Raw genomic sequence first — 14912 nt, 5'->3', positions numbered from 1 at the left:
AAGTCATGGATATGGCTCTTGACTATACCTCAGTTGTCCTTTTTGACTTTAGGAATTTCCTCCTCAGGACCTTACTTTTCATCTTTGTCATCACATTTCTAACTTGCAGGGGTTAGGAGATATCAAAAGAAAGGAAGTCCTGGAGGTTTGTCACCAGCTGTGTTTCAGCTGTCCTTGTTCTGTACCCTTTGGGACAGTTGATGGCTTAATTCTACCTTGAATTGAAGCTCCTACAGTCCCAATACTGGCTGTTGTAGTGAGACTAATATACAGGTGACGACTTTCAGAGCTTGAGGGGTCCAGATCTTTTATATGCTGCTCTTAAGGCACCTAAAAGTAAATTATGGCTCATAAAATTGTCTCTGTTTTCCTGAGAAGGTGCAAAAGATGTTTCTCTTGGGGTCAGAATAGCACTGTGAGGAGAAAATTCACAAAACACCTGAGTGTAGAAACACGTGCTTCGCTGGATGAGCACCATTGTTACACTCTTGAGAGACAAAATACTCAAAATTGTGGAATCTATTCCATGTTTCTTTGGAGAGTTCACATCCCCATGGAGGTGTGTGAGGTCAGGAGGAGGAATGAACTGACAAAGCTGTACTATGTCTTCTGCAATAGTCCAGTTCCAGGTGGGCTATTCCAATATTCCATTTCCAGTATTTAAATCCCACTTAAAGAAACAGGAATAAAGAGGAGATATGTTAGCTTTGTCCTGCAGTTTTTTTAGAACTGTTTATCACTGGCATCTATCTTGAACTGAATTGTAATGAGCAGGCCCAGCATTTTGATCCCAAATCTGCTGATCATAGCAGGCATAATAAAAATCCCCTAGGAACGTGCTTCCTTCCACCCTCACTTGGTGTCTGTTATTAGGAAGCAGAGATTTTAAGTGGAAGTTGAATGTTTAAGGAAATAACCCCTTGCCATAAACTTTATTAAAAATGGAGAAGAGGTAAAAGCAATTCTGGTTCAGAGTATTTTCTGAACTTCAGTCCCCAACAAAGGAGAAGAAACCTTTTCTAGGTAGTGAATTGCTATATATTTTGTCAAGCAAAGGTAAGGATTAATCAGGACACAGTCTTGTTAACATTTTTATAATAGTTATTAGTTAATACACATGATGATTAAGCACTGGAGGTGCCTGTGATTGCAGTCAGTGGGAAGTGAATTAGGGTCTAAATCACTGTTTGAATCTCTCTTCTGATTTCCTGAAAAATAATGAGGGTTTGAAGAGAACATCTAATTTTTCTGTCACTGGAAATGAATGTGTGTCTTCCCTCATGCTGCCATTAACTAGGAGGTCAGACAAGTAACAAGAAACTGGTTGTTTAACCCTTAGCTTTAATCCAGGGTTATGACTTGGATGATAGGATGAAGACCAGAAACAAGGCTGATTGTCAGAGATGCTGCTGAGGCAGCTGTACAGTGGGATTGGCACACAGAGCAGTCATGCATCATCAGCCTGTCCACCAAACCACTGGCCATTTGGACTCTTCCAGGGAATTGATGAGGCCACCAGTGCCAGGCCAGGGGAACCGCAACAATGAAGCAAAGTTTAATTCCATAAACTCCTTATTTGCAGTGCTCAATGCCTTTACTTTGTTACTTGTTAATTCAGAGGGAACAAACAGTCATTTTCAATGTGACACATCTTTTATTAATGGAATACTGTTTTTATCAGATCAGAAGTGATAAAATGTCTCAGGATAAAATGAGTTTTTAAAACTTCTTAATTAATGAGGGAACATTGATCATTAAGAGTGTCAATTAAGCAAATGTGCATAAAATGTCCAATATAAAGGAACAGCTATAATTAGTATGCTGGCAAATACTATTATCCCATTAATTAAAGTCTTCTGTATTCCACCCTGAACTGAAATGCATCCTTCTGACCAAACCAGGAGAAACATCAAAATTTCATGTGCCAACAAGAACAGGAACAGGTCTCCAGGTGGAAAGAAGTGAAGTAAAGGGGTGAGAAATAAAGAATTCATAAGTACAATGACATTTATTAGATAAAATGGTAGAATTTCATTAAAGTATTCAAGTTCATATTAGGGAAAACTCCAAAATTCTTTCAAAATTATCAGTTATTTGTGAGTATGAGTTTATGTCCAGCTCAACCGGATACCCTTTGAAAACAATTTCTCAGCCATTCATATGATGTTTTTAATGCCCTTGTCTCAATCTTCCTTTTACAGGTCTATGATGGGGAATGGAAGAGAGCCTGACCTTGTGCACCTAGAGGCAAGGACAGTGGATGGTCGTAAGTACATCAGCTTCCAAATCTTGTGGTATACTGGGCTCTCCTCATATTCTTGTAACTGTACAATACAACAATAGAAAATTTACTTACTTTAGTGATTCACTCATGTAGTACGAGGAGTTTGGCTGTTCCAGTTTAGGTCTGTCAGAAGAGAAGCCTTTCCAGCAAGGCAAAAAGTTGCGTTAACCAGGCTGTGAAAGGAGCTGAGGACATGGTAAGGAAGAATAGGTGATAAGCAGTAACTTGGGTTACTACACACACCACTTTTATAATAATTCTTCTTACATGATTTTTGTTGATGGGAACATGACACTGAAGAGAAGTTCCTGGGTCACAAAGTCTAGCTGCTGTTTGTTCACACAGTACATAACATCACCTTGTTCATAGCTTCATAGTTTTAGCAGACCTGGGATACTCTGCCTAAGGTACTACCTTTGAAAATACCCAATTAGAAACCTTTTAATGACCAGTCTGAGTGTGTTCTTCACTGTTTCTGCATGTCCTGTCCTTGTCCTTCACTTTCATTAGCTTCTTTCACTCCCTGCTTCTCTGCTTTGCCTCTTGAGGTGTTTTGTTTTGTTTTGTTTTGGTTTTATTTTTTTCCCTATTCCAGGAGCCTCCTTTATCTGCAACTCCAAAATATTTTCCTAATTGGCTGTCAATTCTCTCAGGTACCCTCCGCCACCCACTGGCCTTTTCTCCTCCCATCCAAGCTTTCTCAAGGTTTATCTTGGAGCTCCACTGCCTTTGCAGATCTTTCTCCATGGATTTCTTTTCTACAACATTGGATTGCCTCAGGCAGGCATCACGGTGAATGCCCAGCTGCCAGAGATCCAGTCATTGTAATCCCATATAATTTCCTCAGTAAATAGCAGTTTTCCTGTAACATAACAGGAAAGTTTTTACCATTTGCAGTACAGAAGTTTTAATGATGCATTCAATTAATTATTTTTTAAATGGATAAAGTTCCCCCTTGAATTGTACCCTCAAATGCAGTGGTGCTACTTAAAATGTGCATTTTGTCATTGGAAAATTAAAAAATATCTGAAAAGTTAATTGTAAGGTATCCTGGTTTTTAACTTAGGAAATTTAAATTGAAAGAGCAATTTTTGGAATATTAATTTTGAAAAGAAATAGTTGCGATAGAAACCATAAAGTTTTAAAGGTCTCTTCATTTCAAGATATGTAGGATTAGTGACAGTGAAAGAATGTATTATCTCTCTTTCTTATAATTTGTGATCTGTGATTATTATTTCTCCCCTCAATTTCACTTACTTGATGTGGCAGCAAGGCTGGGAACATGAGGCTTTCTATTTCTTGGGACATGCTAAAAGGAAAAAATTCTAACAGGACAGTGTCTATTTTAGCACAAAATACTACTGTTAGAAGTCATTAAAAACTTGAGGTCATTGAGATGAAGCGCTACACATGATGATTAGGGAGCTGTATTCTCGTGATGCATTTGAGGGATATTCATCTCCCAGTGGGCAGAGAACAACCTTAGTACTGGGCTGTCCTTGCTAGAACACCAGTAACTATCTCTGCTCTCTGATTATGGTCTGTCTGTGCACTTAATTTATTGTGCTTATGTGCATAATGTAAAATGTTTGCAAGGACCAAAACAAGAGTTCCTCAGCATGCATAAATCAGTATAACTTCAGTGGTGTTGATTTACACCTGCTGAGGATCTGGCTAGCAATGTTGCTCTTGAGTGCACGTTCTCCCTACTTTCTTTTTGTTTTTCCCCTTGGGATCCAGAAAAAAATGTGGACTCCTGAACAAACTGTGTCTAATCAAAGTAGGGTGCAGGTGTGCAGGTAGTGATGAGCAAGCTGAGCACAGCCTGCTCAATTTAGTTCTATTGGTGGAGACAGATTTGCAGGGCTAATTGCTGCCTTTTATGGTTTTCATCCTGTTGTGTAAGTTTTGGAGAGCACCATGCAAATTTTCATCTTGTGGAATGTGATGCTTTTGTTTATTTTTCAAAGGCTTCAGGCCCAATCCATATCAGTCTGGGGCTGAGTGCATGGTGGTAAAACTGTTTTTCTTGGTTGGAAGAAGTTCCTATGAATGTTATGTCACATTTCCATTTGTACGCTTGGGTGTCCCTGGTGTTTCGCTTTGATTTTGGAACAGGATTAAAGGCAAGCCAGCAAAGTCAGCAGGAATTGTGTGATTTTTTTTTTTTTTTGGTCTGGCTTTAGGGCAACAACACCCTAGTAAGACAATTAATCCCCTATGGTTCTTAATCACACAATAAGCTTCTCTTTGCTACATTCACCACCACAGCCAGCGGGCAGGGTGATGGTGGAAGTTAAATCTAGGTCTGCTCAAATGCAACCTAAAGTGCTTTCAGAAGGCATAAACTTAATGACACATGGGGTTCAGGTTTCTGAAGAATACACAAGATCCTAAAATTAACAGGCTTATCTGATTTGAGCTTAGTAGGGTTATCTCAGTAAGGCCTGATTCAAGCTAATTAAATGGGAGGTAATTTTTTATTCAGGTGGTGCCTACAGAGGAATCCAGACTGTTGGTGCAAATTAGAGAGATGGATTCCTACAAGGCATTTGAAGACTAACTGGGTACCCACTGGCCCTCCAGAGAATGGCAAAACTGACTCAGAGGATGTCTAAATGACAGTTTCTATAGACAGTAAAACAACTATTACATTTATGAGCCATGCATTTGCTTTTGTAGATAAGAGACCAATTTATTTAAAGTTTTTAATTTTTTTTAAGTGTGGATGAAAGAAGCTAAGGGGTTTTCTAATGTGTTGGCAAAAATGTAGAGAGCTCCTGATATTTCAAAAGTAGTTTTGTTTCCTTTGCTTTTCTTCTGCTGTCCTGATTTACATAGCAGCTTTTGCTACTGAAAGATAATTTAGGTGTTGCTGTGATGCAGGTAAGACCAAAGTCTCACCTGGGGCCAGCAGACATGTTCTGCTTGCTGATCCACAGGGAGTCAGCATCTGGCCAATAGTGCCTGAATCACAAAATTGCACTAGTACTTTAATTTCTGTTTTCACAGGAAATTGCTGGGAAGAATAAAACAATCACTGTTGTGGAAAAAATGAGTAGGCAGCCTAGCCTGGCAGTCTTTTCCTAACGTCGCTACAATGGTGAATTAATTCCTGTAGTTCCCTCAACCTGTGCAGTGATTTTTTTTTCTTTTCCTGATTGTGATTAGTTTTTTTCCTGATCATGATTAGTATTTGTCCTGGAGAATGACATCTGTTAGTTTCTCTCATTATAGCTTTATTCCAGACATGGTGGAGGATATACTTCCCTATGTAAAGAAAGATTTCTGATGCTAACATGCAATGAAGAGTAGCAGCAGGATAAAACTAGATCTGTGATTAGTTAGTAAATGGGATGGTTTCATTTCACTGATCTTCATTACTGGTTAATTGCTTTGCAGTTGCTGAGTCCTGGAGAGTTGTGAGCATATTCCCATACCATGCATGTTTCACAAATCAACATTCAGACCAGATGGAAATGGATAAAGAACAGTCATTTCGTGTGTTTCTCAAAAAAAAAAAAAAAGATTAAAGTATGGGAGAACATTTATTTAAACTGTGGAATTCATTACCATGGGAGGTTGTGAATGCTGAAGATGTACCTGCAGTGCTAAGGCAACCTAGACATGTTTTATTAGTCAGTGCCTGAGGGAGAGGGGTTCCAGGCCTGGGTCTTTCAGTGACGTGTGTCACTACCACGTTCTTATGGGTCATTAGTTACAGGATGCCAGTCATGCTTCAAAAGCAGAAACTGTCCCTGATGTCTAAGTTGCTCAGTAATGAACTGGGATGCTCCACAGAAAATCTGTGAGAGAAACAGATCATTGACTACATTGTATAAAGTGCCTGATTTGTCCCCAGTGGCTTAATTGATAGAGGAAAAGATACATTCCTCAGTGAACTAAAGACAGGAAAAATATAAATAATATTTGCAGAGTACAATAACCATTTTCTCTGACTCTCCCTGTGATCTAATAAGGTTTTGAGAAGACATACATGCAAGCTTACGCTAGGAAGCAGTAGATATTAGGGTTTGATATTTAATAAAAAAAAGCACTTGTCAACAAAATATCCTGAAGAAAGTCCCATTGCTTTAGGAAGGGATCTAAAACTCTCCTATTTACTTTTGCAAGGCCACCAGCCTCCAGTAACCACCAATAACCTTCCTTCTCCACCAGCGAGCCAAGAAATGTCTCTGGGACAGGTTGGATCCATTTGTATTGAAAACATATGAGAATGGTCCTCAAGATAAATGGAAAAAAACTAAAATATTTCACGATGCAGGGTCCCCCTGGCTCTTAACTTTTTTTGTGTTAGCTTTTGCCATTCTCTTTCACCACTGAAACAGATTAATTTTGTCAGAGGTTTCCCTTATAAGATGTCCCCTCTGCTGTGTTCTGTGACTTTTCTTGTTTCCTCTTTGGAAATAGCTGCCATTCCCTGAGAAGATTCCTACTCTGGGTGTCTAAACCTGTCAAAAATGAACTCATCTGGGGGTGTAAGAGCTGGGAGTTGCTATGTTCTTCTCTCCAGGCACAGTGTGACTTTGTTGTTGTATATTAAAAGCAGCAGCTGTTGTTGGAGGTGAGGGTTCTGGAAATGAAAAGCATAATGTCCTAATTACCTATGGCAGGGAAAACATCTGTGTGGGAAAACTAATGAAATTAATTTTAGAGCTTAGCAACTGAATACATTAATTGACATTAATTAATGCTAAATTACAAACCTCTGCCAATGGAGTCACATGAAATGTCCGTGAGAATGAAATGGAAAAAATCCTTGAGCTAATGTGAACACAGAAAATCTTCCCCTAGGAAAAAAAGTGAGAACCAGGCACTGCAAGAAGCCTGCTATTCCTTCTTTCTGTCTCCTGTAGCAAAAGGAGCTCTTCCTGTTGTGCACATCTCAGTGTTTGGCTTTTTGGGAGATTAGCTTAAGCAATTTCAGTGCTCTGCCCTTTAGTAGATATTAGTGGCATTTTAGAATTGAAGCCATGGAGAATTGCACTGTAAAAGTTCACAGGAATTGCCTTAGTAAATCTTCATCAATGATACAATCACTGCTGCACAGACTCCTGTGATCACAGCAGAAATAGGGATAGTCCCCATTCCTCCATTAAAGCAGGATCCAAAGAACCCCAGCCTTCTCTAACAGATGTCAACCTGGCCTGCTCTTTAAAATCTCTTGTGGAGGAGATTCCTTGATCCCACAGACTTTTTAACAGCTCAGGTGGCAGTAGGACTATTTCACCTGAGGCTGCTTTGCTGAAGCTCAGGATTGGCACATATTTCACTCAGGAACTTTGTTGTGGCAGAGTGAGAGACCCCTCCTGGGGTTCTGTGTCCAGCTTTGGAGCCTTCAACACAGGAGAGCTGTGGACCTGTTGGAGCAAGTCCAGAGGAGGCCACTAAGATGATCACAGGGCTGAAACAGCTCTCCCTGTGAAAGCTGACACAGCTGGGCTCGCTCAGCCTGGAGAAGAGAAGGCTCCAAGGAGACCTTATTGTGACCTTTCATCAGTTTTAGGACAAGGAGGGGACGGGCTGCACACACAGCACTGTCCCCGTCTTTCCTGGATGCGGAGGAGCAGAGGGCTGAAAGGCTCTGAAAGGGAACTTTCCTGAGCTCACAGGCATGAGCAGGCTGTGAATTGCATCGTTCCCTGCCCTCTCGTGGCTAGTGTGGAAAAAATCATGTTCCTCTGAAGGGAAATACATTTCGATCATGCTGCCCAGGCTGTGTTTATTAATGTTTTGCACTGAGCTGCGATAGCATAAAATGTTCTGTTAAACAGCAGCAACTAATAATACTTAGCACTTTATATATTCCAAGAACCCTGCAAATGCTGGAGAAAAATTATCCCTCATCGAACTTTCCTGAAGGTTCGTTATCCTGCATGTCTGCTTCAAGCAGAAGTCAACAGCCCTTAGAAGCAAGGAAAGAAATGTCAAATGATAGATTTTAATTAAAACCAAGATTAAATACAAGATGGTAAAATTCCATCCATTTCTATTTCAGTGTAAAATGCTATTTCTCTGATCTGAAGGTAGTAATTACATCAAACAAGGGGCTGTATCTCTCCAAGGAAAATTATTAGAAGTAGTTCTAACGTTAAATGCAATGTAGTGTTTCTATCGTGTAAATACTAATGTTAAAAAGCCAAAGTTGTTCCTTGTGTGGGTCAGGTTTGTCATAAAACAAAGTGCAAATTCTTAATGAATCTGGAAGAATCAAAACAGATTACTGAGAATCTAGTTCTGTGTTCTAGGATAAATTGTTCCCATGAAGAAATTCAAATTGTTTTTCTTTGTGACAGATTATGAGATGAGCACCTTGCAGTGCTTCAGTATAGGAGGTGAGGACATCCCACGTAGTGACAGTGGATGAGATGGCTGGCATGGCTGTGAGATGGAGGGCTGAATTTAGGCCATTTAATTTGCAACTGCTAAGACTTGTAGTCACAAGAGAGTGTGCAGTGATTGCCCAGGTCTGCCAGAGAGCATCTACCTTTGTTGTCAACAGAAAAGTAGGTACAACCCCTGAACAGGAGTTGGTCTGAGGTACTTTCCAAGTTGATCTGAATTACTCTACAGAGTGTAAGTGCTGTAGGAAATACAGAGGTGCATCATAGAAGGTTCTCCCTTGGTAAAAATATATAGCTCTGGCATCTGATCTGGGGCAAAATGAAAGAAATAATGAGAGGTTGAGGCTGGTAATGAAGGAAGCATATTAAAGGAAGAAAGAAATCAAGGGTGGATTTACAAAGGATGTAGGGGAAAGAAGGGTTGTGTGGTGTTGAATGGATGATGTCAATTCACTTCACATGAATCTGGGAAGCAAAAGTGCTGCCTCAGCAAACAGGTTTGTGACAGTAGGAAGAATCTACACTCAGGATCTCATGTGTATTGTTTTTGTTCTTTTCCTTTCAGACGCCCAATACATCACCTGCAAGATGCAGAACTGCAGTGAAGCCACTCGCAGCAAACCCTTTCCAGGCTACATTGACCATAACTCCCTGATCGTCCAGGGTGATTATGTCTTTGTCCAGGTGCAGAACACCCTCCTCTCTTATTTATTCTATTACTTTATATTATATTATTCTGTCTTCTATTATTTTTTCTTGTATTCCTTTGCATGTGTGTGCATGTGTGTTAGTTTGCAACTGCTCAGACAACACTGGATCCATAAAGGCCCTGAGTGGGTTGTAGCAGTTTGTCCAATGCTAACTGTGTTCCTTTAAACTCTAGTTTCTTGTTGCTGTAGGGCCATAGAGTTCCTGCCTGAAGTATGTTCTCTGTGTGCTGGAGTGCTCTGTGCCACTCCTTGCCATCTCATCAGCACTCTGGAATTACTGCTTTGACCCCCCAGCTGGAAGTGGTGTCACTCATCTGCTATGACAAGGGAGTAGACCAAAGCTTTTCTGAGTATAAGAAGGAAATAAGAAAGAAGGGAGGGAGTCAGGGAAAGCACCAAAGGAGTAATCAGGCTTTTTTGTTATGCCTCAGTTGTGATTACATTGAAATGGCAGAAGATGGGATGTACTCAGCCAGGCTGTGTTCCAGGTGAGAGCTGGTGAATAGATTTGAACCACTGTGGGTTTCATTAGGCTGCTGCCAGTGTCCATTTAATGTCAGCTGAAGAGGAGAAAAATAACAACAGAATTGTAGGGAATGTGGAGGTGAACTGGAGATCATTAGCCCTAAACTGGGCTTACAGACAGTTTATATTTTACCATGCTTGTGAGTGGAGGGAAGAGAGAGGATTTATGTTTTATGTTGGGTTAGTTGATTGCTAATTGGCTTCTGTTAATGAACTCAGTCTTAAACGCCAGTCTAAATAATCCACAAATAAATCTGGCACGTATGCTTCAGAACAGCTTTTGTGCCTAGTGTGTCTGAGGCAGAAGGGAAATGTTTATGTGGCAGGGAAAACAGGGCCGTGCGTCACTGTTCAGCCACACTCTCTCATTGCAGAGTGGCTGTGTGTTTGGGACTCGACTGACACAGGAGCTGAAGTGCTTCTCTTTAGCCATGCTGGCTGATGCTGGATCTGGTGTTATCCCTTCTGTTCTTCAGAGGAGGAATGACCCTATGCCAGGCTGTGTATGCTGGAAGGAATAGATGAACACCCTCCTTCTAGCTTTCCCTTCTTTCCTTGATCTCCATCTGGCTTTTCTGCAAATAAGCCATTTGGAATTAATTGGTAGGCTTAAAAGCACTAGGATAAAGGAATAAACTAAACTTGTTTTATTTACAAACTCACAGTCTCTCATTAAAAAATATTTCTGGCCTTCCTTCCCCTAACTTTTGCCCAGTTCCCTTAAAAAATGTTGAAAAGCTTTAGAATGAGAAATAGTGCTTATTTTACCTTATCTGGTATGAACCTGGCCTCTGTGTAGCTTGCATTTTAAAGTACTGCAGTGCATTTTAAAATACTTACTACTAAAGAAAAGCCTTTATAAGCTCAGGTATCAAGCAATTAAAGCAAAGTTCTGCACAAGAATTCCTTGGAATATTGTTCTTCAGTATCTTTCATCCAAGGATTTCAAAGTACTTTACAAACATTGATTATACTTCAGCAGCACTGGAAGCCAGAAAAAATTGACAGCTTTTTTCTTTCTTTTTCCCTCCTTTAATAGGTGGTAGAAAATGATACCTCACCTTGCTCTAACCCAGCATTTTCAAGGTCTGCTTGAAAGTATTTATGCACTTAAATATATGGCCAGATTCACAGAGATACCAAATCAACCGAGCTTCTCCTGCCCTCCATACTTGTGAATATTTAGCTGATCTCATAGCAGATACCTATGATGGCTTGTCCAGGGCCACACAGGAACCAAAGCTGGAAGCAGAAGTAAAAATCAAGCCTCATGTCTGCCAATCTGCTGGTCTAATCAACAGCCTACAGATAGCAAAGAACAGAGAGTGTTCTGGTAAGGCACAGGAGAGCTGTGGTATCAGGAGGTGGCATAATGGCCCAGCTGAAGTCAAGACTTCACTATTCAGAAGTTTTCACAAGAGATTTTAGCCTTTGTCTCTCTTTGCTGAAAATAGGATTCCTCTTGTTTTCTTTTTCAGCCACTGTCAGTTGGATCAATGTCTATTCCTCAGCTGTAACAGCGCTGCAGTTTAAGCTATTGCCACCACACTGTGGTATTTCTCTTAAGAGCTTTTGTTTGATATTCTTCCTGGTAATAAAAAAAAATTATGATAACTTTCCTGCTTCTCTTGCAGCTGACATCAGGAGGAAGACCACATTATTACGTTTCTTACAGGAGGAGCCCATTTGCACAAATGAAGCTGCCAAAGTACTCCTTGCCCAAGGTAGGTTGCTGCTGCTAGAATCCCCATATGAGCCTAAAGATATTTGGGTTGTACAGAAGATCTTGAGGCCTACACAAGTAACTGCAAGGTGACATGCAGTGAGTGAAAACAGTATTCTTCCTTAACAGAACTTTTACAAGCAAGAAAGGACTAAAACCAAAAGTCAGCACTTTGGCTAGACAAGGACATGAGCATGAAATGTAGACAGATACCACAGCCCACGACAATTACCATTTCTTTATGCTTAATTAATTAAGTTTTGGAGGGGATTCTCTTCTACTTTTTTTTTGTCTTAAAATTCCCCTCTCCTCTCGCTGTCTTGTGTGGGTTGCATTTTGTGCTTTGCCTCATTAGTAGATTTTAATGGGAACAAAGCAGAAAGATGTCTCTGTGTGCCTGCTCTGTCTCTGGCCTAATTAACAATGGTGAATTAACATTGGAGATTGAAAGGATATTTCTGCCTTCTGAAGCTGAATATTTTGAAAGACCTGTAAAAAATGTTAGCTTCATTTTGAAGAAACTACCAATTTGCAGCTGGTATCCTAATGGGTTCTTAACAAAGACAGAGGACCTTTTTTTTTTTTTTTTGGCCTTTTCATTCTTGATATAGTCTGTTTTAAATGAGATTTAAGCTGAAAGGTGGAAAATGATCTTATGGTTTCTATATGAGGTCTAACATCAGAAGACAAATGCATTTCCAGAAACTAAGCAGGAATTGTCAAAAGAAAAAAAAAAATAAAGAGAGCAAGGTCAGATTTTGTAGATGGAAATGTTCAAAGGGATAACTTGGCTAATTTCTCAACTGGCTGTCTTTGATTCCTCAACCCAACAGACCTGTTTATAGTGGATTGACTGGGTGACCTTCATATAAACAGACTGCAGCTCAAACCCAGCCTTTTGGTGCCTCACCTTCCCTACGTTGCTGTTGGAGCTTTTACTCCTGTTCACAGCACTGGAAACCAGCTTTCAGGGTAGTGAAGAACACACTAGAAGCCATGAGATCTTAGCTCTGGCACAGGAGACCTGTGGTCTGCCTCAGAATTTTCAGTAACATTTTAAGATAGGTTGCTTTGAAATATCCTGCCCAAGCAAGAGAAAATTCAAATCAGATTTCAACAGGTGTTACTTGAAAGAGCTCTTAGCAATGGAGTTGCATTTTAGCATGGTTATTGTAAAAGCCAAATAAAAATTGTTATTTACAGCCAATTCAGACCATCTGTAGAGACACTGTATGCTTTAAACTTACCGTTTCCTTTAGCCCACACTTACTTTTTGTCCACCTTCTCAAAGAAATCATTGGAAAGTCAGGGAAAATGCATTAGAGTTAAATTACAATGTGTTCCAGAGAACAGGAATTGGAGCAATATATTCATGTTATTTGACCCAAAGAATGATGCTTTGTCAGAATCTCGAAATATCTTCAAAGTCTGAAGAGCTGCATTTGTCTTGGAAGGAGCTGCAGTGGAACTGTGGCTGTCTAGGAGGCTGCCATCAAAGCAAAATACTCACTTTTATGAAAAATGCACAGAGAGTTATATTATTCAAGAAATTGGAACATACAGCTTCTTTTATGCCCAAATTCTCTTTCATCTCCTTCAGCTAAGAAAGAGGGGCCAAATATGGTAAACAGTACTAAGTGACTTCTGGAACTGAAGATGGAAATATCAAGCTTTTTGACTCTGCGTGTCACTCTGCTGAACTGGAGGCGTGTGACAGCAGGCAGCCTTGGCAGGTGATGCTGCTGCTCAGGCAGGATGGCCTACAGCAAATCAAACTAAAATATTATTCTTGTTGACATTTACAGCCTTGTAGCTACTTTGATTAAAAGCCTAAATAAACTTAAAACTCTGTTCCATTCAGGCAAATTCCTGCATATGCGCATACAGGTTGTGTTAACCCTGTAAATAGTCTTTATTGAGACCTCTTAATTGTTGCAGTGATGCTGATCTGTGGGTTGATGCTGCTTGTTCTGAACCACAGCACCACAGTATGGGCTGTGTCACACACTGTAATGTCACTCATGTTAATCACACAGGGTGCATTTACTCCAGTTTAGACCAATGCACTGGGCAGACATTTGAGAATACTGAAGCAAGTCGAGCTATTTCTCTTTTAAAAACAGCTGTCTTAACTGGTATTGGGTTGAATAGTGATGGGATGGGTGCATCTGGTACCTCTGTTTTAAATTCATCACCTGCTTTCAACCTCAGGATGTACATCCTGATGGAAGAAGCAATAACAAAAACAAATACACAAGAATACAGACTTACAATACAGATCTTAAAAGAGCTGACAGCCTCAGCAATTTCACAGAAGGCAAAGGCAAGAACCAGCATCTTCATAGACATTTCACAGAATATTCTAAGTTGGAAGGGACCAAGGATCTGAAGGATCATCAAGTCCAGCTCTGAAGTAAAGGGCCCATGTGGGGATTGATCCCACAGCCTTGTTGTTATTAGCCCCATGCTCTGTCCAGCTGAGCTGGCAGAATAAAACTGGCATTATACACCCCTACTACTTACTTTGCCAAGAAAAAAGTTCCCTGACCAAATGCAAAAGAGGCAATTGTTTAGTAATTCAGAAAGCCTCAGCTTTAGTCATTTGAGGAGACACCTGATCAAACCCATGCACAGCATCATGTTACTTTTGTCTTTGAAAAGGCAAAAGGGACAGATAGTAGAACTGCATATTAATGTACTTTCAGTATCTTCTGGAACAGAGACAAAAAAGTGAAGGCTCTTAAGTAGACAAATGCAAGGGGAGCCCCTGAAGGTGATGATGACTGTTTGAGACAGGTGCCTTGCTTCACATTCCTGTCCTCTTCCATCTTTGTAAGGAGCATGTGCTGTATATATCAAGATGAAGGCTGTATTTTTGTATTATTCTCCCCCCACAATAAATCAATCCCCACCCTAAAAAAAAAAAAAAGCATAACATGATATGCTGATTAATTTTAATTTTCCCAATGTGGAAATTAAGGAATTCCAGATGCTGGTCCAAGATCTGTTTGATGCCCATATACTAATGCATTTCTGTCAAAGCTATGCATCATTGCTGCATCTATTGGACAAGGCCATATTAAGAGGAATAGTTAATTTATCCCCAAAGGTACACAGTTGGAATGCTATCTTTTTTGACTTTCTGAATTATGTATACTATGCCAATTCCATCTCAATCTCTGCTTCCCTAGGCTTAAATTCCTTCAGCCTTACTGGAATCTTCTTTAGACTTCCATCTTGCAGCATGCTCTGATCAAATGCAGGAAGCATCTAGTGAATAAATTAACTCATTTCCTTCTTCAGCA

The 14912-nt window shown here is 40.1% G+C and overlaps 1 protein-coding gene across 4 annotated transcripts in view; it reads left to right on the top strand.

The window, feature by feature from the left end:
• LOC137478275 (VPS10 domain-containing receptor SorCS1-like) overlaps positions 1-14912 on the top strand; it is a 261330-nt gene that overhangs the window by 182602 nt on the left and 63816 nt on the right. For all 4 annotated transcript variants that reach the window (XM_068198011.1, XM_068198008.1, XM_068198009.1 and 1 more), the window contains exons 6-8: positions 2202-2266; positions 9215-9333; positions 11519-11608. In XM_068198011.1, coding sequence (XP_068054112.1) covers positions 2202-2266; positions 9215-9333; positions 11519-11608 — 274 coding nt within the window. The remainder of the gene's footprint in view (positions 1-2201; positions 2267-9214; positions 9334-11518; positions 11609-14912) is intronic.

This window comes from Anomalospiza imberbis, chromosome 8, assembly GCF_031753505.1.
Source record: "Anomalospiza imberbis isolate Cuckoo-Finch-1a 21T00152 chromosome 8, ASM3175350v1, whole genome shotgun sequence".
Taxonomy (NCBI): domain Eukaryota; kingdom Metazoa; phylum Chordata; class Aves; order Passeriformes; family Viduidae; genus Anomalospiza; species Anomalospiza imberbis.
Note: the sequence above shows the minus strand (reverse complement) of the source record. Positions and strands in the feature narration are given on the sequence as shown.